This window comes from Mobula birostris, chromosome 9, assembly GCF_030028105.1.
Source record: "Mobula birostris isolate sMobBir1 chromosome 9, sMobBir1.hap1, whole genome shotgun sequence".
Taxonomy (NCBI): Eukaryota; Metazoa; Chordata; class Chondrichthyes; order Myliobatiformes; family Myliobatidae; genus Mobula; species Mobula birostris.
The window spans coordinates 32,566,518-32,592,434 of record NC_092378.1 but is presented as its reverse complement, the minus strand read 5'-3'; the positions used below and the strand labels follow the sequence as shown (position 1 = coordinate 32,592,434).

The 25,917-nt window shown below is 39.0% G+C and overlaps 1 protein-coding gene across 3 annotated transcripts in view; it reads right to left on the bottom strand.

Moving 5' to 3' along the window:
• Positions 1-6,138: 6,138 nt before the first annotated feature.
• The window catches only part of dcp1b (decapping mRNA 1B), a 70,534-nt gene continuing 50,755 nt past the window's right edge, over positions 6,139-25,917 (bottom strand). For 2 of the 3 annotated variants that reach the window (XM_072267753.1, XM_072267754.1), the window contains 5 exons: positions 25,293-25,410; positions 18,197-18,337; positions 12,540-13,385; positions 7,991-8,248; positions 6,139-6,601 (listed from right to left, as the gene is read on the bottom strand). In XM_072267753.1, the coding sequence (XP_072123854.1) occupies positions 6,527-6,601; positions 7,991-8,248; positions 12,540-13,385; positions 18,197-18,337; positions 25,293-25,410 (1,438 nt within the window). In that variant the 3' untranslated portion in view covers positions 6,139-6,526. The remainder of the gene's footprint in view (positions 6,602-7,990; positions 8,249-12,539; positions 13,386-18,196; positions 18,338-25,292; positions 25,411-25,917) is intronic. The other variant, XM_072267755.1, reaches the window with a different exon arrangement.

Below are 25,917 nucleotides of genomic sequence, written 5' to 3'. Positions count from 1 at the left end.
TACCATCAGGAAGGTGGAATCTTCAGGACTCATACCACCAGGTTAATGAACAGTAATTATCCCCTAACCATCAGGCTCTTGAACCAAAGGGGTTAACTTCACTTGCCCAATCATTGTAATGTTTCTACAACCTATGGACTCACTTTGAAGAACTCTTCTTCTCATGTTATCGGTATTTATTGCTTTATTTGTTAATATTCTGTTTCTTTTTTATTGTCACAAGGGTTTTCTTTTGCACACTGGTTAAACCCCCAAGCTGGTGTGGACTTTCATTGATTCTATATGATTATCATCCTATTTTGATAATAAATTTACTTTGAACTTATTTCAAACGATGTAAGGAAGCATACAGAACCCCAAACCACACATCTGACAGACTCATCAAGCACCACATGCACCCTGGCAGCACCCGTGGATCCTGCATGATACTCTTCAATCACCTCAGAGTACGTAGGTCATCCTACACTCCATGCAAAATGGGCTGATAAAATATCACATTGCTTGCTTATGAGTAGGACTGAAGCACAAAGAATAAGAGGGAAAGTAGTTGTGTAGATATTAGTTTAGTGACAGAAATCAGTCTTGGTGAATAGTTGTGTTACAGCGAACAGAAGCAACCAACACATATTGGTCAGTTGTCAACCAATCGCAGGCTGACTTTTACTGAACGATCACTGTTCCTATCAACATCTTCAGTGTTCTTGGGTAAACCATTTAAATAGTAGTTCTTTGGGATGTTCTGTTGAACTTTAAGATTTTTGCAGTTCTCTGGTTTTACTGAATAGAGGTTTATTTTGTGTTCTGGCTTTATTCTGTCTTCTGGCTTTGGGTCTCATCAGTTGTAATAGGCAAACGGACACAACAAATTGGAGACAAGATTGCAATTTCAGAAGACTTGCGTGAAATTCTACAACAGCAACAAGCTCAATTTGAGGCTGGCAAGCTGAGGTTAATCAAAGTCTTGACCAACAGGTGATCAATGAGTCCAATGATGAACAGAACTCATGTGAGTCAGTTGTTGTGTTCATTACCAACTTCCAGTTTGTTGCCACTTCGGGAGTTACATTTGAATCCTGGTTGAAATGTTACAGAGATAAATCCTTGTCCAAATTCACTTGTAATGACTATTTGTATTTTGCTCTGAAAACTGGGTACTACTGGGTATGAGCAATATTTCATCTTTATTCTGCCTATGAACCCACATGACCCATCGTTTGACAAAACTGTCAGACAGCTAACAAGCATTCTTGGAGAGAAGTCAGCTCTCTTCAGTGTTCGCTACCATCACCTGAAACTTCATCGCCGTTAAGCTAGGGCTTTACTCTTTGGAGAGAAGGAGGATGAGAGGAGACATGATAGAGGTGTACAAGATAATAAGAGGAATAGATAGAGTGGATAGCCAGCGCCTCTTCCCCAGGACACCACTGCTCAATACAAGAGGACATGGCTTTAAGGTAAGGGGTGGGAAGTTCAAGGGGGATATTAGAGGAAGGTTTTTTTTACTCAGAGAGTGGTTGGTGCATGGAATGCACTGCCTGAGTCAGTGGTGGAGGAAGATACACTAGTGAAGTTTAAGAGACTACTAGACAGGTATATGGAGGAATTTAAGGTGGGGGGTTATATGGGAGACAGGGTTTGAGGGTTGGCACAACATTGTGGGCCGAAGGGCCTGTACTGTGCTGTACTATTCTATGTTCTATGTTAACTTTGTCACGTGTTGGAGTCGTCAATCATGAACAAGAACAGTTCAAGCTGGGTAACATGACTGAGTCACAGTTCAAATGTCTGATTTTTATTTGTTGGACCTCAAGCACCTTGTGATGCAGACATTCGCCAAGAGCTCCAGAATGGAGTAGGTCCCTGATATGGCTCAGCTGTCACTCAAGAATGTCAGTATTTCATCAATCTGAAACACGATTCCAATCTGGTCGAACAGGACCATGTCAATGTAGTGTACAACGGCCCAGACATCATCACTCAGCAGGTCTCCAAGCATCAAACACAGCTTGCTAGAACTGTGTTGTGTGGCATTACACAAGAAACTGCCAATACAAGATCTATATTTGCAGCAAATGGCAACACTATAGTCACAAAGAGGACTTTTGCCCATGCTTCACTGTCTCTAGGCTAGTAAAACATAAGGACAAGAAGTTTCAAAAGCCATCAAAATCTACAGGAGTTCAATGGTCACATTCAAGGTTGACTTTGCCCCATGAGACTGTACATTAATGTATTTATCAACAATCAATTGGTCAAGCTACATCTGATATGTCATCAGTCATCACCACTATCTCCAAACGCACGTGATGGGATTTTGGGTATTCACCAGTCAAATCAACTTATCACTCCACCTCCAGTGCACTGGTTGTGGAAGCTGAACAACACCGCAAGGTGAAGCTGAACAGTAACCAAGTCAACAGTGTGTGTTCCCTAATAGACCAGCCAGATCTGAATGTCCTTGGCATGGACCGGATGGACAAGTTTGATCTCTAAAGCACTCCTCTGGATGAAGTCTGTATGAAGAAAATGACAATTCAAATCATGTCAGTCGACACCATAATATTAGTACATGAAACCATCCAACAACAACTGCAACAGCTCTATTTAGCAGTGTTTCAAAAAGGTTTAGGTTGCTGCACCAAATGGAATTCCATCTCCATCCAGCTGCAAAGCCACTCTTCTGTACCAAAAGACTGATAATATACACAGCCTTACCAATCGCAGAGCAAGAGCTAGATTGCCTGCAAAAAGTTGACTGGGTTTGATCAAAGATGTCAACTACTCACGTTAGACAGCTACAACAGTCATTATCAAGAAAGCCAACTGTAGAGTGAGTTTGTGTGTAGACTTCTCAAATGGTCTCAATGTGGCTCTGGAATCACAACAGTACCCACTACTGGTAACAGCAGATCTCTTTGTGAAATTGAACGGTAGTCACTACTTTGCGAAGTTGGACTAGGCTTCCAGGTAGAAGTGACGGAAAATTCACAGGAGTTTCTCTCCATTACAACGTATAAGGGGTTGTTTTCCTTCCTCCATCTGCCTTTTGGGTTAAAGGCGGGTCTTTTAATTTTCCAACAGCTTATGGACACCATGCTGAGTGGTATTGATGGTGTTGCCACTTACCTCGACAACAATGTATCGGCATGAATCGGACAATACTTTTGCAACACCTGGATCACGACGATTTGAACAAACTAGAAGACTTAGGATTGTGACTTTGGGCAGAAAAATGCAGTCTGCTGATGCCTTTGATCAAGTATCTGGGATTCATCATACATGAGCATAGTCGTCACCCAGATCCCAAAACCGTCACTGCTCCATCATCAGACGTCAGCACTTTACGATCATTTTTGGGCATGAACATTCATTATTCAGCACTTCTCACAGCAATGCACTGGCTGAGGGAGTCACTGAATGCCCTGCTTTTGAATGTAAGAAAGGCATCCTGGTACATGCAGCTAAACATCTATAAAGATATTAGCCTACAATTTTAAAATCAAGTATACATCAATCCAGGAACTTGGTCAGGCAGATGTCCTCTCCAGACTTGTTTATCAGCAGGATGATGAAAATGAAGATGCAGTCATGGCTGCAATCTCAATTGATTGCGAAGTCTACCAGGTTGTATTAGATGCTGCTGAAGGTTTTCTAGTCATGGTCGATAAGATCAGAAGAGAAACAGTTGCAGATGTTCTTCAGATCTCCAGATACCTCACTGATGGATGGATAGTCAAGTTCGAGGAAGATCTCATACTCTTTTACCAACATCATACATAAATCTCATCAGTGGATTCCTGCCTAATGTTTGGAGCCAGAATAGTGATTACACGAACAGTTCAACCAAAAGTACCGATACAATTCCATTAAGCCAATGAAAGCTCAGGCAAGATGCTTTGTGTACTGCTGGACATCACATCTTTAAGCAAGCAGTGTACTCAAGTCTCTATAGCAGCAAAGAATCCAAGCAGAACCGATCCACAAACATTGCCTCGGGCCACCAGACATTGGAGACGTACCTATATTGTCCTGGTTGACTCCTATGCCAAATAGCCAGAAGTATCCATGAAGTCAACAACAACAGAGGCTACCATTCAACAGTGCTGCAGATCTTCAGCTGCTTTCGCATGCCAGATTTGCTTGTTCTTGACTACAGCACTCAATTCTGTTCACAGCAGTTTGCTGCATTCTACCTAAACAGCAGAATTATCCATATCTGCTCACCACCATCTCATCCACAGTTTAAGGGCAGAGAGGCTTGTGGGTACCTTAAAAGAGTTGTTTCTGAAATCAAGAAGTGAAGGAGCATCAGCCAAGGCTCTCAAAACATTTCTGCTGATATATCAAATTACACTGCACCCAGGTCTTGAGCGTAAGTCTCCAGCTGAAGTGCTTTGGGATGAAAACTGCACACAATGTTGGATGCAATGTTGTCACAGTGTCCAATATCCAAAACAGCAGATGGTCAAGTGCACAAAGACAGCTACGCTGACCTTTGTTGACAGGTGAAGAAGTCATTCAAGCCCGGAGATGCAGCGTGGGCCAGACAGTATCGCAGTGGGCAAGACCCTTGTCTACCAGATCAGATCGTCAGATGAATGGGGAAAGTGCTTTATGAAGTTATCATAGATGGAGATTGCTGGATACACATCAATCAGTTGCGGACACATGCTTCCATAGGCATGACATGTTCATTGGGCAGATCATCAAATACAGAGCTGGATCTTCATCTCCTCCTGGAAGGGTTCAATTTATATTGACCGAACCAAATGCCAGCACCAGCACAGCTGCAAGCAACATCGCAACAAGAAAGTGACAGCCTGCACCCGCCAAGTATTAATCTCCAGTGTAAACTGGTTGTTTCAATCCAAGCCAACCCTCAGTTCAAATCCTACAGGTAATCATATTCAAGGCGGAGGTGTTATTCTAGCAAAAACAACCAATACCTGCTGCTCAGCTGGCAGCCAATCCAGGCTGACTTTCACTGATTGGCCATTGTTCCTATCAACGTCTTGAATGTTCTTAGGTAAACTATTTAAATACTCATGCTTTGGGATGTACTGCTGGAGTTTTTGAGATCTTTATAGTTATAAAGGCCTATTTCGTGTTCCAGCTTTGTTCTATTACCTGGCTTCAGGTCTCATCAGTTGTTCTCGGCAAGCAGTTTTTAGACTGTTGTAAGAAAGACAGTGGTACTCCCCAGGGACAGGTGCCGGCATTACTGGGGTCTATTTTGCACTCTGGTGCTGGAGCTACAATTTCAAAATAATTGTGAAACTCCAATACTTAGAGCTGTAATGCACATTGATGAAGTTTGTGATACACTTAAAGAGCACATGAATAGGCTTCTAAAATGTGCAGCTTCAAGCCAGATAAAATATAAAACAAAAGACACACACACACACACACACAGCGTGGCAAAACAAATACTGTCATAAAAGCAAGCAAGACCTGGATGGTTCATTACAAAGATCATATCATTTTTTAAAAACCATAGGAGGCAGCGTTTTGGCCCATCAAATCTATACTGATTATCACAGAAACTGCATCAGTCCCATTCCTCTATTTATTTACTGTACCATATTTTTTCCGATACCTATCATCTCCCCACTTTTATTCTTCTGCTCACATACACTAAAGGATAATTTACAGTAGTCAACTAACAAACAAACCAGAACATCTTTACAATGCAACAGATAGAGTAAAATACTCAGTGAAAACCGACAGGGACACAGGAAGTACAAGCAAATTGCACAGCATCTGAGGACAGGATCAATCCCTGGTTGCTGGAACTGTGAGGCAGCGGCACTAAATGCTTTGCCACTGTACTGCCCCTCCAAAGTAAACAAGTAATTGGGCACTTTTATAAAACACAACTAGACTATTATTTTTGGTTGTGGTTATTATATTTTAGGAAGAAAAGATGGAAATATTTTAAGAAGTCTTTGCAAAGATTTACTGTAGTTATTCCAGAAGTACGGAGTTTATAGGAAAAGAAAGGAGAAGCTCAGTTTTCTTTCTTAGAACAGAAAATCGTCAAGTTTGCTCAGTGTACTGACTGTTCAAGTGAAAAATTTACGGGATTTACTCTGTAATTTAGGAATGGAGTGAGATGGAAAGAGAAGTAATAGTACTAACATTTATTTCCCATTAGACAATTAAAGGTAAATTTCACTGTACCAATATAGGTGTTCATAGCTGGTACAATGACAAACTGATATTGCATTTTATTTGTTCAATGAAAAAATACAACACTGATTTACCATGAATGGTAGTGTACAGTTGTAATTGGTTCACCAGAAATTTCAATTCTTCTTTAAATTATCTTAATCATAGTTAAAAATAAGCCTGATCAGCAATTAATTTTATCCAGTGTGAAAAGTAGAACTTTAAGTAGCTCAAGCAAAGACAACAGTTTCAAAAATAAAACTCTTAAAAAATAGCAAGAACATCTTTAGCAAAGTACCATCTGATCATCTTCATCAAAATAAATCTACATTTACATCTTGTATCCAAACTTTCAAATTTACTTCTCTGCTGCAGTGTTTGTCTGGCTGATGAGATAAGCTTCATAAATGACATTCACAAAATTGGGATCATTCTGAAATACAAAATTACAAAAAGATATGCATTAAAGGTTATCCAAAATTAAATATTTAAAGGAAGATTCAAAATTAATTGCAGCAATTTTTGAATATGAACCTCTCATACAGAACAGATAAATTTAAATAAACTGAAATAGTGAACCCAATTGGCTGATAGATCTCATGAAAGTCCAAGAAATTAAGATTGTCGAAGAAACCTCATCTTTAATAGGCTTCCATTAGATTAATGTCAAATAATATTCACATTTGCTACTGTAAGGAAGTTTCTCAGATCTACTCACAAGATTAAATTGGTTATGATATGATTTTATTCACCCACTTATGATTCACGATTGATCACGAAAGGTAAAACAGTAACTATAAATTAATCTAACTGTTGGGACTCGGTCATAATTATCCAGGTTGATAATTTAACAATGGATTAGTTATTATTAAACAAGAAGTAACCAGCTAAGTTCTGTTTTATGAGTGATTTTTTAACTCTGAAGTTAGACTGATACCCATGTAAAGTTTAAACAAAATTCTTTTTATCTGGCCAAATGAAATCCCAAATGGGATGGTAGAATTTGTTTTTTTTTTAATTGCTACAGACTTGAAAGCAAATGTTTCAAATGACAGCAAAATAATTGCTGTGCTTGTTTCTGTCTGGATTCATAAAATAGCAAAATGTATTGCCTTAGAATTCGGATTTAAACTATTTTCTGAGAAATGACTCACCTAGCAAATCAAATCTTCAGTAAAAATAAAATCACAAAATTAGCTAAGTTCCAGTTTTAAACAGAGTCAGGGTGATTGAGAACTTTGCAAATCTCTGCATTGAATTTGGAAAAGAGCACCAGGTAGCCAAACAGCAGTAGTACACACTTTGGCTGTATGGAGGAGGCATAGATGCAGGGAGAGGATTGCAGCTCCCATGTTAACTCTCGAGGATATGCATATTCTGGTCAAGGACACAAAAACTAGAAGAAAGGTTCTGTACACCAGTAGCACAATGTGCTCGTAATGCAATGTAACCCAGGCTGTTACACATGGTTGCAACATGGAGATTTCTGCATTGAGATGGATGGAAACGTGCATTATGCATGTAATTATATAATTAGGGGCAGAAATGACCTCAAGGACACATCAGACAAGCTAACAAAAAAAAAGCGTGCTCTGTGTTTGCAACTGACACAACTTCAGGCTTAGCTTTTCTAGAAACGTTCTGCAACACATTCTGCTACAGGTGAACTTGAATGTACCAAAAATGGTACGAATGTGTTTAACAACTGGATGATACACAATCCTATTTCTCAGCTATGACTTCTAAATTCATTTACAGGGTCACTATATACAACGACCAGGGCAATTCTTCCTCCAAAAGTTTTAACTTGAAAGACTTATACCTGCAACAGGTACAAAAGAGTTTCTTGTAACTGAATCTTGGTAAGCACATTTGGCCCTTTACTTGTTTGCTCTGCAACCTGTACAGACGGAAGCAAACAGCTATGCAGTGGTTTAGTATCTGGTTTGGTATCACACTGTGGTAAAGGCATGGTATTTGCATCTGTCATTGGCTTTCCCACAGCAGACTGAGAGAACACCATAGGTGACATCAATAGCGATGGCACCACTGTTGCTGGAATACGTTGTGGTGAAATTACCTAGTCAGAAAAAGAAAGATAACACAATTAAAAGATACACTAAAATAAAATTGTAGTTAGAAACAATAAATGGATCACCACTAAAATTACAAGTGCATAATAATTTGAAAAGTTATTTTTATAACTGTTTTTCTTAATTGTCATGAACTACACCTTGTTAAAGGTTTGTTATTCCCTTCCCAGTTTCTCTTAGTTTTAATATTCTCTCAATCCGTCTGATTTTTCCAAGTTCTGTGATTTGCCAATAGGTCTAGGCATGTGGAAGTATGCTTAAAAAAAGTAGAGCCACATAATAAATAGGATCAGGAGTATATCATTATACCACTCTAGCTGGTTCTAACTTTAATAAGATCAGAATCAGAATCAGGTTTATTATCACCAGCACGTGTTGTGAAGTTTGTTAACTTAGAAGTTCAATGCAATACATAATATAGAAGAAAAAATAATAATAAATCAATTACAGTATATGTATATTCAATAGATTAAAAAACACTGCAAAAACAAACAATATTTGTTTAAAAAATGAGGTAGTGTTTACAGCTTCAATGTCCATTGAAGCTGTTCCTGAATCGCTGAGAACTCTCAATGGACATAATTAATAAGGTGATAGTTTATGTTGTACCCCAGCACCATCTTGTTGGGCTGTCTGCAAGTCTCCTCATTCTTTAATATTCAGAAGTTTACCATATTGCAAGGTAATAGGCCTCTCAGCCCAGTGAATTTAAGTCAATCACTAAGCACCCACCCTCACTAATGCATTTTATTCTCCCCACACCCCCATCAGCTCCTCCACAGACTCTACTACTAACTTGCATACTCAGGGCAAATTTACAAGGGCCAATTAATAATTGAACCTGGGTTGCAAGAGCTGTGAGTCAGCAGCTCTACTAGCTAAGCCACTGTGCTCATCTCTTTGAATGTAGTCAATTCACAAAACTACATGCTAGGAAATTTGAAAGATTCTCTGCCCTCTCAATAGTATCCAGATTAGACTATGCTTTATTGACTACAGCTCTGACTTCAATACCATAATTCCAAGCAAACTCATCTCCAAATTACTCGAACTGGGGCTCACAGCATCTTCTTTTGTAACTGGATCCTTGACTTCCTGACCATTTGACCGCAGTCAGCAAGAATAGGCAGGAATACTACCTCCATGATTATGATCAACAGAGCCATGTCCTCAGCTCCCTATTCTAATCCTTGTACAATCACGACTGTGTGGCCAGATATACACTAAACCTAATCACAAAATTGCAGATAATACCACCATTTTAGACCAATCTTAAATAACGATGAGTTGGTGTACATGAAAGTGATCGAGCGCCAATGACATGGTGCTAAGACAAAGACTTTTTCCCTCAATGTCAGCTAAACAAAAGAACTGATCATTCATTTCAAGTGGATACTGTATTTGCTTTTATTTATATCAATGGGGCTGAGGTTAAGTGTTGAGAGCTTCAAGCTCTAAGGAGTGAACATCACCAAAAGTCTGCTCTGGTCCAAGCAGATTGATGCCATGGCCAAAAGATTTCAACAGTGCCTCTACTTCCTTAAAAGGCTAAAGAAATTTGGCCCTTACCAATTTTTAATCGATGCACCACAGAAAGCATCCTATCTGGAAGCATCACACCTTGGTGTAGAAATTGTTTGCCCATAACCACAAGAAATTGCAGAGTTGTGGATGCAGCACAGCACGTCACACAAAAAAAAGAACAGAGCTTCCCCTCCATGGATGTTGTCTATACCTCTTGCTGTTTTGGTAAAGCTGTCAGTGTAATCAATGTCCCCATTCATCCTTGACAGTCTTTCTTCAGTCCCTCCCATTAGGCAGAATATACAAAAACATGGAAGCATGTACCACAAGCCTCTATCCTGCTGTTGTAAGACTATTGAACAGTTCCCTGGTATAAAAAGATGGTCTCTTGCCCTGGCAATCTACCTGACTATGACCATGCACCTTATTGTTTACTCACATTGCACTTTCTTTCTAATTGTAATACTTTATTCTGCACTGTTATTGTTTTCCTTGTTCTACCTCAATGCACTGTTGTAACGAGTTGATCTGTATCAACAAAATGAAAGACAAATTTTTCACTGTACCTCAGTACATGTGACAATAATAAACTAATTTACTAATTTATTCAAAGCAGAAGCAGCAAATGTTGTTGAATACACAAGAGTAATTTTACAATTTATAGTTCATGAGGACTCCTACAGTTCAATTTACTGTTGGTCATATTGTTTTCTTGTGAGTCATCAGTAAAACTTCATGTTCAAGTTTAAATGCAAAGTGTTGTAGTTCAGAAGACAAAGGAAGGTAGGACTTTCACAGAGAAAGGTAGGGCCCTGAGGAATGTTGCAAAACAGAGGGACTTGGGAATACTAGTACATAGTTCCTGAAAATGGCATCACAAGTAGACAGGGTGGCAAAGAAGGCTTTTGGCACACTGATTTTAATTAGTTAGGATAACAAATATCACAGTTGCAATATTATGTTGCACTTATACAAGATGTTGGTGAGGCCATATTTAGAATATTGTGTTCAGTTTTGGTCAACTGCTGTTGGTAAGTTGTCTTTAAGCTACAAGGAGTGCAGAGGATATTTACAAGGATGTTTCCGGGACTCAAGAGTCTGGATTATAGGAAGAGGTGAAGTAGGCTGGAACTGTATTCAATGGAAGGTAGAAGAATGAAGGTGAGCTTATGGAGGTGATAAGAGATCATGAAGGGCAAGGATTGGGAAGAAAGGTTGTGTGCATTGCTCTGAACTGAGGAATCAAGAACTAGAGTACAGAAGTTTCAGGTGAGAGGGGAGAGCTTTAATGCAAACCCGAGGAGCAACTTTTTCACTCAGATGATGGTCAATGAGTAGAATGAGCTGAAAGAGGAAGTGGTTGAGTCAAGTACATTAACAACATTTAAAAGACACTTAGAAAGATACATGGATAGGAACGCTTTAGAAGGATATGGACAAAAAACGTGCAAATGGGATTCTTGGTCAGCATGAACTAGTTGTACCAAAGGGCCTGCATCGATGTTGTATGACTTTAAATTTTTTGTCATTAGCATAGATAACCAGTGTATAATAGGTTTACATACCCAGGGTGGAAAGGTCATGAAAATTAGAATTTCGCAGCAGCAGCACAATACTTTGTTTACTTATGCTTGACATGTTTACAAACTTAAATAAACATGAATTACGTAAATATAATTATACATAACTGACACAAAATAAATATACTGGCATTAGACATAAGATGAGAAAGAGAAAATTAGAATTAAGTAATGTTAAGGATTTTCAGTTTAGTTCAAAAACGTGACGGCAGCGGGACAGATGTAGGGAGACTCTCGACTAATATAGAACGTGTAGGAGAGAATGTAAGAAAGAAACTAGCATGTCAAAAAAGGACCATAACACACTCTTAGATTAAAGAGCAACACAAAAATTCTATAAATATATCAGGAGAAACAGGATTGTTAAGGAAAGAGTTGAGCAAAGGAGAAAACTATGTACAGAGCTGGGCAATGTGGGCGAGGTCCCAAGTGAATACTTTTCATCTATATTCACCAAGGAGAAAGAAATCAAAGATAGTAAGTTTATCGAGCAACACATGGATAATCTGGAGCAGGTCAATATTATGAAGATATCAAATGTCACAAGACACATAATAGTTGATAAATCCTTCAGGACATGTGAGACCTACCCTAGGTTGCTATGGGTATTAAGGGGGAGGGGGAGATAACTAGAACCATGATGGGGACATTTTGCACCTTCATTAGCCCCAGGATAGGTACCAGAAAACTGGAGGACATTTCATTTTGTTCTTTTACAGAAGAAGGGCAGCATGAATAAACCAGTTAGCCTTATATCAGAATTCGGATTTCTCTAGTATTTTCCCTAAGAGATAGGACTCATGGACATTTGGAAAGGCAGGCACTGATCAGGGGTAGTCAGTATGAATATCAATATGTCACCATTATCACCAATGTGATCAGTTAGAGTGTACAGAACTGTATACCAAAGAATCATTATAGTGTTCCCAAACTGGAAACCATGGATGAACCAGGAGATCCACTCCCTGGTCCAGTCCAGTTCAGAGGCTTTACAACAACACTACTTAACTCATTCACATACTGTTACTTCAAATTTTCTTCTTCACATTTGTTAATTTCTTTAAAAAGTTATTTGATTAAATTAGATCTTTGTAGCATTAACAATTCTGGTAAAACATCTGATTACTTCTCCATAGAACCATACTCAATTCTCATCCAATTTGTGCTTTCTTACCTGAAAAACGTTATGATTCTGTGAATTAATAGTTTTGTCTGCCTGAGAACTAAAAGGCTTCAAAGAACAATTTGGCTGATTGACCACAGGTAGTGGTTGAGCCGAAAATTTAGCTGCAAGAGTCAATTTTCCAAAATGTTGTTGCTGTTCCTGTTGGACTATCTGCAGCTTCTGAAGTAACTCATGAGGAGATATAATATCAGATGCTTGACCACTGCCACTATTTACCACAGAAGTTCTCTTTGTCTGGTCCAAAGTCAATGCTTTAGGATGAAGTTGCAGGCTGGAGCTATGATGGGTACGATGAGGAAGAGCAATAGGCTGTGTTTGAGACCCATTCTGAGGTCTGCATAATAAAAGTTCAGACTGCACTGTAGAAGCACAAGATGTAGGAACTTGTGTCTGGGTAGGATGTAGATTTTGAAGTAAGTTACAAGTTCCAGTGGAGAAGAAAGGACCAGTTTCAGTTAAAGAGTTTTGCTGTGGGAAAACATTTCCCATTGAAGAGTGCCCTTGTAACAGTCCTGTTAATGATTTGCCAACACTTTTTTCTTTTTGACTTTTACAGGGGCAATTTTCCGGTAACTCAGACACGGGCTGAAGATCAGCCCCACGACTCATCAGTTTCTGAACAGCAGGACAAAACTGTTTTTTAGTAGATTGTGAAATTTCATGTTTTGGCAGTCTCCGAGGCTCCTCATAAGACAAAGAACGCACCACAGCTGGTCGACTGAAAGCTTTGTTTTTGGATTCCTGTAATTCATTTAAAATATCCTTTGAAGCAGGTTTTTCTTGGGTACCAAACAAAGCCACCAAATTCAACTGTTTTCCTCCTAGTTCTGCAATCTTCAATAAAAAGAAACACATAATTAATGATAACAATTCAATGGAAGAAATAAATAAAAGGTAGAAATAGAAAAAATACTTGCAGCAATGGTTTCATTTGGGAAAGAAATTAATATATTAAATAATGAAACAGTAAGTAGAAATGTTAGTAAAATACTTCAATACAAATCAAGTAAACTACTACAGCTTCTGAAAAGAATAAGATACAATCAGGTACATAGTAGCAATTAAAAAGACATAATAAAACTTGAAAATTTTCAGACAGCGTAATAAAAAGATTGTTTAAGCAGCACAGCAGACTGTCAAAATAATCTGTGAAAAATTAACGTAAAAGGTATTGCAACTGACACACCAAAATACAGGCACCTAAAAGTAAAACAAAAGTGCAGAAAAAAATAATTAAATCAGAGATTACACAAGTTATTAAAAACATCTTGTGAAAGAAACAAACTGTTGAAAATAAGATAAAGCAACAGAGAAAATTACTATTACTATAAAGGCAATATAGTGCATAGCAGATTTTCTGGAATGAGAACAATGTTGAAAAAACTGAAGGATGAAGTAGTACAAAAAGTGCCTGTTAATCAAACTTAAAGACAATTTTTACAGAGGACACAGATGGAACCTATATCAAAAACAAGACTGAGTGAAACGCATTAAATTCTTTATAAGAAGTTACTACAGGTCTTTGCAAGGTCCAAGCTATCTTTAAACTTTCAGAACAAAACATCAAGAATCAGAATTCATGAGCACGACAAAAGGTAGAAGTAAGTGTGTGTGTGTGTGTGTGTGTGTGTGTGTGTGTGTGTGTGTGTGTGTGTGTGTGAGAGAGAGACAGAGTGAGAGAGAGAGAGAGAGAGAGAATGAGAATGTTTTAATATTAGAAGAATCAAGGAATGTGAGGGTAGTGGCATTAAGGTAAAAAAAATTAGCCCTGAGCTTATTGAATGGTGAATGGTGAAGTCGGCTGAAGGCGCCTTATGTCCTGGACCGGCTTGCATCTCTCTTATTCTTGGTTTTTAAGTAGACAAGGGATAATGACCAGATAATCAATTTTAAGGATGCTGGCTAAGAGATATGCATTGGCTAAGATCATGGTGGACTCCCTGTTTTCCTCAGAGTTAAAATAATGAAATGTTTCATCACCCCCTTGCTGCTCCCTTATATATTTACACTAAGCCAGCCTACACAGTGGAATTTAGAAGAATGAGATGAAAGATTCTGTAAGGGACTGACAAGGTAGATATTTCTGGATGACACAGAAAGAGGATATTTCAACTGACTTGAGTACATGCTGCCTTATTCCTCACAAATCCAAACTAATTCTCACCACATTTATTACCCCAGCTACATACTTAGAGCAATTTATAGTAACCATTTACCATATCAATTTGCAAGCCTTTGGGATATATGAGAACCCAGAGTAAGCACATGCTGACACAGGGAGAACACACAAACTGCACACCTATAATACCAGATATCAGGATTGAATCCAAGTCACTGGAGCTGTGAGATGATAGCTCTACTACCTGCACCACCGTGCTGCAGTGTATAGAGATCTGCTTTCTGTAAGTGGCTAATCTACAAACGTTTGTAGAATTAATGAATGAGCAGCCTGCATTATGAAATTTCTACATTATCAAATGTTGCAAATCTTTGTAATGTTTCACCACAGAGGATTGTGGATAAACCACGTTTGAGTAACTTCAATAAATGTTTGGGGATCATGGGAATTAGATGGTGTTAGAAGGGCTAGGAAAGTGAATGATGTATATTAAGAGTCATGATCTTACTGAATGACGGATCAAGCTTCAGGATGTATGGCCTAATCTACGTTTCCATGTTTGATGAGTTTAGTTCTCATGCAGGCATCTGGCTACAAATTTCATTTGTATTATAATGAATGATGAAGATTAATGTGGGCAAGACTGACTCTGAGCCACGCAGGACAAAAGTGACTTGTGAGGAACATTTTGAGAAGTTTTGAAAATTGTTTATCTAGATAGCTGACGGCAGTAGTGAAGAAACCCGAAAACTTAGGAGATTGACTACAAGCCAAATGATACTCACAATTTGATACCAATAGTGCCCAGAAAGTCAGACTTCCTTAGCCTAAAAGTAGATGGAGATTGGCAACAGAGTAATGTACATTCTATCTGAAGTAACGCTAGAAGTATTGGAAATAAGGTCCTGAAATTGAATGCTAACACAGCAGCAATATCAGGAAAATAGCTAAATCATAATGGTGGAAAGGAACAGTGAGTTCCACGCCCACCATGACGACTCTTCTTCCGCCACCTCTATCTCCGTGCCTACTTCTTTGGCAAGGACTCTCCATACCGCACCAATGACCCCTTCTCCTGTCTTCAACCCTCCTGCTCTTCTTGAAGGCCCCACTCTGATCTTCTGCCTGCTGTTGATCTTTTCATTGCTAACTGCCAATGGAACATCAATCGTCTCAACTTCACCACTCCTCTCTTCAATTCCAATCTCACTCCTTCCGAATGCTCTGCTCTCCACGCTCCCCGCACTAATCCCAACCTTACCATCAAACCCGTAGGTAAGAGGGGTGCTGCAGTAGCCTAGTGAACTGATCTTTACCTTGCTGAGGCCCAGCAACAACTGTCAGACACCTGTCTAACTTACAAACAAAAGAGAATCCGCAGATGCTGGAAATCTAAGCAACACACACAAAGTGCTGGAGGAACTCAGCTGGCTAGGCAGCATCTATGGAAAAGAGTTCAGTCAATGTTTTGAGCCGAGACCCTTCATTAGGTCTGGAAAAAAAAGAGGAGGAGTCAGAGTTAGTCGGGGAGCGAGGAAGGAACACACAGTGCTCCCAGAGTGGCTTCCAGTATATTGGTGATTCTGCTTCACCAAGCACCTACCAGAAAAAGCAGGATCTCCTAGTGGCCGCCTATTTTAATTCTACTTCCCACTTCCATCCTGGCATGTCTCTGCTACTACTGCGACGAGGCCACACTCATTATTTCAGCTGGGTAGCCTCCAACCTGATGGCATGAACATCAATTTCTCGATCTCTTCCCCTTCCCCCACTTTCACCATTCCCCATTCCGTTCTCCCTTTCTCACCTTACCTCCTGACCACCTCCTTCTGGTGCTCCTCACCATTCCTTTCAATTTTCTCTCTTCCATGGCCTTCTGTCCTCTCCCATCAGATTCCCCCTTCTCCAGCCCTGTATCTCTTTCACCAATCAATTTTCCAGCTCTTTACTTCAACCTTCCCTTCCTTCCAGTTTCACTTATCACCTTGTGTTTCTTCCTGCCCTCCTCTCACCATCTAACTCAATTTCACCTTCTTTTCTCCAGTCCTGGTGAAAAGTCTCAGCCTGAAACATCGACTATACTCTTTTCCACAGATGCTGCCTGGCCTGCTGAGTTCCTCCAGCATTTTGTGTGTGTCGTTCAGCATTCTACTTGTTTAACATTAAACATTCTACATTTACAAACTTAGCTCCTTTTCTTCAGATCATATGGATCTATTAACAAAATTAGTGAAGTTTATGGAAAACTTCAGCTAACTGAACAAAAACTGTGGACATCATTGGGGGCTTGGAGTTGCATTTCAAAATATAATCCAATCACAATTCTTGATGTAGCCAGAGAATATGAAGGTGCAAAAATGCAGAACTATATTAAAAAGACAATTAGAGGGACAAAGGAAATCTGGAGAGAAAAACATCAGACAGAAGTCACACCAGTGAAAATACTAATATTTCAGTAATAACTAGTAATAGAACAATTAAACAAGTGGTAAGAAGCATGAAATGTACAAACAACACAAAATCGAATACAAGGACAAATAACAGCTAAGGTGAATATTCTTCTATATTTTTTATAGGGACTATGCTAATAAGTTAATAGCATCTACCCTCAAAAAGAGAAAATGATGACAAAAGTAATGAGCTTGATACAAGTTAAATCAGGAGTGTAATAGATAAAAAGGGGGTGAAACAAAATCATCCCAGAGATATATGTCACTGTTCCCTTAAAAAGACAAGGGAATAGGCACAGATAACTATTATGATAAAAGTTATGTCTGGCCATTCAGTAGATAACTACAGATTGTATAAAGAGTAACGTTTCCATATTCAGAAGAGGCAACACAATAAGGACAGAAAAACACATTTACTTTAGTTTTGTGTGAGCTAATGTAAGTGATGATCAAGAAGAGTATTTTTTGAGTTCAACCATACAAGTAGTATTTAACATGGAGTCAGAATGGAGTGCTACATGATCAGTCTTAATTACTTATCAACACAAAGGATAGACTTCCAAAAAGACTGGCAATACAAACCTAGTCTCTTTAAAAATTTTCTTATGTATTCAGTACTTAACAACTCCTTTTTAATATAGTATGGGAATTTGTAAGACAGTACAGACTGAAAAGTAGCTGGCTAAAGTGCCTGCACAAGTAGTCTGAAGGAACGTGGTATACATTTAAATGCAGCCATATAAATGAGGAAAAGATGTAGAAGGGGTTTTAACAGAGACTGCTGAGTAAGTGGCATCAGGTGGCTTACACAAGTCTGAAATTTATTGAAGACCTGCTTTTGCATTCAAGACAGCCAGCCAAAGCCACCATTACTCAGCCCAATGATAATAAAGCTGGAAGCTGACAACCTCAATAAAATAAAAATAATGCAAAAGAAAGTTGAGACAAGGGATCTTCTGCAAACAACCATAAGAATCATGTACAAATATCACATTAATACAAAATAGCATTATTTTCTAACTCATAAATTTTACAAGCAGCACTAATATCTAACTGGTGACCTTTAAACCAAATACCTTGTCTTGTTGTTTTGATTGTTGATAACGAGCATCTGTTCCAATATCAGTTAACTTAATGGGAATTGGTTTGATCAGGTTTGAATTGTCAGGAACGAGACTGGAACTAGTTATTTGTTTTGGTTCAGTGGATTGTTTGACCTGAAACAAAAATTAAGAACAAATTATTAAGACAATTATTCTAAACATTGGTGCTCTACAAGGTTGTGTTTTCAGCTTCATTCTCTTTTTCCTGTACACTCATGACTGTGTGGTCAGATTCTGTTCTAACTCCACAAATAAGTTTGCTGATGATACCATCATAGTGTGTCGTATATCAAATAACGATAAGCTGTACAACAGAAAGGAAATAAAGAGCTTAGTAACATGTAAGTTCAGTAAGTTCCCAGCATAATCACAGACCCCATTCAGCCCAGACATTCTCTCGTCTCCACTCTTTAATCAGGCAGAAGATACAAATACCAGAAAGCACATACCACCAAACTGAAAAACAACTTCTACCCCACTGCTGTAAGACTATTATATAGTTCCCTATTACAAAAGGTTGGTCTCTTGACCTCATAATCTACTTCACTGTGATCTAGCACCTTATTGTTTACCAGCATTGCACTTAGACTGTTAAACTTTATGCTGCATTGCTATTGTTTTACCTTGTTCTACCTTAATACGCCATGTAATGATATGATCCGTATGAACAGTACGCAAGACAAGCTTTTCGTTGCATCTTGGTACATGACAATAGTAACCAATCCCAATAACTTAAATATCATTATCAGCTACTTCAGTTTACATATCACTGCTATATGTCGTAAAATTCGTTGATTTGTGGCAACAGTACATTGCAAAACACAACAATAAAAAAGCTATAAATTGAGGCCCTCCACTGGTCGAGGTTGACTATAGATATTGTGTCTTATATTGCATCTATGTGAGAGGTAGGGTAGTAGAGCAAGCTGTTGCCCATGCAGCAGGCTCCTCCTCTCCACACCGGTGATGGATTCAAAAGAACTACAGAGAACTACATTAAATTATATATTCAGAAAACTGATGGTAGAGGGGAAGAAGCTGTTCCTGAAAAGTTGAGAATATTTCTTCAGGCTGCTGTACCTTCTCTTTGATGGTAGCAATGAGAATAGGGCATGCCTGGGTGAGGGGGCCTTAATGATGAATGCCGCCTTTTTGAGGCATCGCTTTTTGAAGATGACATGGGTGTTGGGAAGGTTAGTGCCTATAATGGAGCTGGTTGAATTCACACTATCTGCAGCTTTTTCTGATCCTGTGTGTGATCCCTCCATGCCAATCAGTGATACAAACAGTTAACCCTGCTTCTCATGATACATCTGTAGAAATCTGCAAGGTGAAATATAAAGTCTTTTCAAACTCCCAATAAAATATAGCTGCTGTCATGCCTTCTAAGTAACTGCATCAATATGTCAAGCCCAGGATAGATCTTCGGAAATGTTGTTACCCAGGAACTTGAAGCTGCTGATCCATCAATGAGGAATGGTGTGTGTTCCCTCGACTTCCCCTTCCAGAAGTCCACAATCAATCTCTTACTGACATGGAGTGTAAGGTTGTAAAAATTTGATAAGGATTGGACATGAAAGTGGTACTCCATATAGTACTCCAGAAATGAACTGTATTATTGTAAACACAAAATAATTTGCAGATGCTGTGATTAAAGCAACATTTTCAGTACGCTGGATGAACGCAGCAGGTCGGGCAGTATCAGTTAGAAAAGATGAGTCGACGTTTTGGACCGGAACCCTTCGTCAGGACTGAAGAATGAAAGATGGGGAAGGATTTGAAGAATGCTTATAGCTTCAGTTGAAAGACCAGTAATTTGAAAGAGTTCATCCAGCGTACTGAAACTATTATTGTACTTGCCATTTTTAATATAGTAACTTGATTTGTTCATCTGTAATCTTGACTATTTAGATGTGGTAACTCATTCAATTTCTTTCCTTCATGCCTGTAACACTCCTATATTAACATGCACAGAACCCTTTTCACCACTCCAATATATGTCACCTGCAACATTTCATCAGTTTTTTTTTTCATCATACTAATTATTACTTATCCCTATAGATCATTTTTACTTTTTGATATTTTCATATCACAAAAAATTTCTGGCACGGAAAGAGGCTATTTAAGGTGTGTCAAAACATATTTCCATTTTCCTCTACTAGGTCTGTACTTCTGCGGGTCACTGCTCTTCATATAGATTTCCAAGCCTTGTTTATGTGTGAATAGGTTTCTGTCTTTACCATATTTTCAGAGGTGATGAGTTTTGGAGCTTACCACACTGTGGGTGAAACAAAATTCTTATCTCACCTATAATCCTTCTGCCATTTACGATGTCTATGCCCCCTAGTTTATGATGCACATCACAAGTGGTGTCGCAACAACAACCATGCACTCAGCATCAGCAAGATCCAAGGGCTTCAGGAGGGAAGTCGAGGGAACACAATACTGGACACCCAAGCTACTAAAGGGATAATAAAGCAAAGGTGAAAATGGACAAATATTTACAGAAATGTTTCCATTATTGGTTTAACATAACGTTCAAGAAAGATTAAATGAGCCAACGATAGCTTCAATGGCAAGTTCATTTTTTGCAAGGATAGAAGAATAAAAAGAAAGCTTTTACTTTTGGTTTCATATCTAAGGAAGCATGCACTTACCTCAAAGGTAATGCACTTTAGATTAACTATACTGAAACAAGAATATAAGAAATACCCAAGAAAGGCACTGGGTAGCATAGTTTTATTCAATTAAGTATATAAAAAGTAGGGATCTCATTAACAAGCATGGGCAGGCTAGCAGTTGAGAGATTGTTCCAATGGAATGGAGTCAAGAATTTGCCTCAGGATAAAGAGTGTATTCTCAGGAATGGGGTCAAATTTCTCAGACATTTGTGAACCTTTGGATAATCTATCTCAGATGTCCATGTATGCTCAGTCACTGAGTGTAAGTAGTAAGGGTGACTGGTTAAAGCATGAAGTTATATGCATAAGGAAGGCTAGCCACATAAAGAGAGAGAGAAACCAAGTGGGGAGAAGGAGTCCAACACAAGGGTTTGGTATGGAAAATACACCAAATCATTAGGTTATTTGCTTTAGACTATATTTTATTTAATATATTACCAGTTATTTCCCTACTGAATTATTTGATATTTTTAGAACAGCAATATTTTGGTGTTGAGAATGACTTGTTTTTATTCCAGTTCTGAGTAGATAATGTCTCCTTTAGAATCCTTTAACAAGGAGTGGTGGTTGCACACAAGTTATTAGTTGAAGTTAACAGAAAAATTCTTGGTCCAATGTCAAGGAAGTCAAAGATAATTGGAGACAATTCCCTATGGCAGACTTAATGCATTCTCATACATGGATAAAGATACACATTCCATCTTACAGCTAGCATTCCACCTTCAATCTTACATCTTACAGTTTACATACCACTAAAAGCTAACATTAATGAGGCACTCAAGATACTGAATGCCACCATAACCAAACAAGAAACAGCCCACCCCAACATATTTCAAATCATCACAAACAGTCAGGCAGCATCTATGGAGAAAAAGTACAGTCAACATTTCAGGCCAAGACACTTTGATAAGGACTGAAGAAAAAAAAGATAAGGAGTAGATTTAAAAGGTGGGGGGAGGAGAGATAGAAACACAAGGTGATAGGAGAAACTGGGAGGGGGGAGGGATAAAGTAAAGAGCTGGGAAGTTGATTGGTGTAAGAGATACAGGGCTGGAAAAAGGGAGAGTCTGATAGGAGAGGACAGAAGGCCATGGAAGAAAGAAAAGAGGGGAGGGAAGAAAAGAGGGCATTATGTGCCCCCCCATCATTCTCTCACCCTATCTCCTTGCCTGCCCGTCTCCTCCTTCTGCCCAATTATTAGCAGCATATAACCTGTAGCATCAGGAGTTCCAAAACACTTGATCACTGTTATACTATGATAAGGGAAGCCTACCACTCCATGACTAGACTACATTTCAGGAAAACTGATCACTTGGCTGACCTAGTCCTACCTGCATACAGGCAGAGGCTAAAGAGAAAAGCTCCAGAGATAAGGACAACAGGAGGTAGGCACGAGAGGCAGAAGCAGATACAGGATTGCTTTGAGTCAGTGGATTGGACTGTGTTCAAGGATCTGAATCAATAAGCCACGGTTCTCATAGACTTTATAAAAACAGTCGTAGATGAGTGTCTCCACAAAATCATTCAGTCTTCCTCAGCCAGAAGCCCTGGATGTACTAGGAGATCCATAATCTGCTAAGGCATTCAGGTCCGGCAACAAAAAAGATGAAAGAGGTCCAGGTATGATCTTTGGAAGGCCATCTCATGTGCAGTGTGGCAATGTAGGGCTTGAATGCTATTAACCCCTACAAAATGAAACCAAGCGATATAGGTGACAACAAGCCTTCATTCCTTGATGAACTCAATGCCTTCTATGCTCACTTCCACTGTCAAAACATGGAGGAATCCACGAACTCCCACAGATCCCAATGACCCTGTGATTTCAGTCTCTGAGGATGATGTGAGAACATCCTTCAGGAGGATGAACCCACAGAAAGCATCCAGCCCAGATGGGGTACCTGGTAGAGTACTTAAGACCTTTGCTGACCAACTAGCTGGATTGTTCACTGACATATTTAAACCTTCGTTTCTGCAGTCTGAGGTAACTACCTGCTTCGAGGAGGCTTTAATTATACTAATGCCGAAGAACATAGTCAATGACTATCATCAAGTTGCTCTTACAACCACAGTGATGGAAGTGCTTTGAGAGGCTGGTGATGAAACATATCAACTCCTGCCTGAGAAGTGACTTGGATCTGCTCCAATTTGCTTACTGGCACAACAGGTTCGCAGCAGATGCCATTTCATTGGCTCTTCACTAAACCCTGGAACATCTGGACAGCAAACATGCATATATCCAGATGCTCTTGATCCGCTTAAAACTAATCAGCAAGCTTCAAGACCTTGGCCTCAATACCTCCTTGTGCAATTGGATCCTCGATTTCCTCACTTCCAGACCCAAGTCAGTAGGGATTGGCAAAAACAAATCCTCCACAATCTCCATTAGTGCAGTGCACCACAAGGCTGTGTAGTTAGCTCCTTGCTTTACTCAATTTATACTTGTGACTGTGAGGCTAAGTGTAGCCTCAATGCCATATTAAAATTTGGTGACGTTGGCTGAATCAAAGGTGGCATTGAATCAGTATATAGGAGAGAGATTGAAATTGGAGCCCAAACAACACTACTTACTCAATGTCAGCAAGACTAAGTTGCTGATTAATGACTTCGGGAGGAGGAAACCAGAGGTCCATGAGCCACTCCTCATTGGGGAATCAGAGGTAGACAGGGTCAGAAAATTTTAATTCCTCGGTGCTATAATTTCAGAGGATCTGTCCTCAGCCTAGCACTCAAGTGCAATTTTGAAGTAAGAAGGACAGCGCCTCTACTTTCTTAGAAGTTTGTGAATATTCAGCATGTTATATAAAGCTATCTTTTTTTTATATAGATGCGTGCTGGAGAGTACTTTGACTGGTTGCATCACAGGCTGGTATAGAAACACCAATGTCCTTCAATGGAAAATCATAGAAAAAGTACAGCCCAGTCCATCATGGTAAATTCTTTGCCCCATCGAACACACCTACACGAAGTGCTGTTGCAGAAAAGCAGCATCCATCATCAAGGAATCCTGCCACCCAGGCCATGCTCTCTTCTCGATGCTGCCATCAGGAAGAAGGTACAGAAGCCTCAGGACCCAACAGCACCCGGTTCAGGAGCAGCTATCCCTCAACCATCAGGCTCTTGAACCAGATGAGATTACTTCACTTGCCCATTATTGAACTGTTCCCACAACCTAAGGACTCACTTTCAAGGACTCTTCATTTCATGTTCTCAATATTTATTGCTTATTTGTTTATTATCATTAATGTTTTTCTGTTTTGTATTTGCATAGTTTGTTGTCTTTTGCATATTGTGGTCTGTCTGTTCTGTTGGGTGTGGTCTTTCATTGATTCTATTGCGTTTCTTGGACTTACTATGTATGTCCGCAAGAACATGAATCTCAAGGTTGTATATGGTAACATATATGTACTTTGACAATAACTTTGCTTTGAACTTTACAGCTGCTCTTACAGATCCCACTCCCACTTGCACTGGCGCCCAATGTGAGCAGATGGCAGATTCTTTAAGTATGCTGTGAAGTTTACATGTAATTCTCTGCCTAATAACTGCAGATTTTACAAGCTAGAGAAGCCCAGTGAGCTTTTAAAAAGATGGTATATACAAAGGACCAGTGAGGTTAAAGGAAATGGAAAGAAAGAGGTTGTATGAATTTAAGGCAACACAGAGGTCCATAATTTAATATGAGGGTGGAAGACAAGAAGCCCCATCAGTTTGATTTACTGCATGCACAGTATGATGCTCCCAGTCGAATCAGATGCACCTGCTTTTGCAAGATTTTACAACCCGTACTACATTCAGCACTCGTCTGTTCAGGTTACACTTTGTCTGTTTCTACTGTCTTAATACTTCCCCACTATAAAGTTATACTACAAAATTTGGTGGAAGTTGTGTCATACATCAATATTATTACAATAATCCTTACATCCACACAATTTAAAGGGATTGATTATCTGTAGTGAAAATGAGCAAAAATTAAGCATAGCAGGTATCAGGATGCAGTAAAAGGAAATAATTTTCCAAGCCAGATCCATAGGAATTGAGAACTTGCAGGAAGATTGAGATTCAGATTATTACTTGGTAAGCATTATTTGGCCACCATTAACTGTCTAGGTCAATAAAGCTCAGCTTTGCAAACTGAGACTCTTGCAATGCCAGACCATGAAACACTTTGCAGATTTAACGCATGACATTTATAGGAATGGTTATCATGCTGGCTGCATATCGTACTAGCTACTTTTGTTTTACTCAGTGATAGACTGATCAGGAAAGGTAATTGCCTGCAGCTGGAAAACAAAATAAACATTTAATTCCAATTCTATTTGTGAGCCAAAACTACTAAGTATTTCCTCCTTATTTTACTTGGATCTACAATTAGTATTAATCACACTCACCTTATTATACTCATGTTCAGCTTTGAACAACATCTGTACTATATCAACAGCTTTGTTGTTACTACAGTTTGGTGATTCAACTCCCTGCTGGGCTTTCAACTGCTCCAGCCGAGTTAAACTGTTAAAGAGAAAAAGGAAACAAAACATGTGATAACATTTAAACAAGACTGCATACATTCATTTTCAAAAGTAACATCATATACTTGATAATAATTCTAAACCTGTTCCAATGTGCATCAATGAGAGGTTTTAATTTATTCTTAGTTCTTGCATAAAAGTGTACCCAAAAGTTATCTAATTTCCAGGTATATACCTCTTTAGTCATGGTTCTCAGATGAGCATAACCAGATTACTTCAACTATAGATTTTCCATGCCTTTTTCAACAAAATCTAATCACCAGTCAGTCACGTCACAAAATACCAAACCACATCAGTGGCCACACCACATGCTATTTATCCAAGCTCCTTGAGCTACAAGTAACAAGCCTAAAAAGGCACCTTAAAACACCATTTCATAGGGTCCCAACATTTGTTTTATGCATGGCCCCTCAACAACATTATACTGCAAAAAGCCCAAAAGGTCCATAAGCAACAAATTAGCCTTTGTACTCTTATCATTTAGATA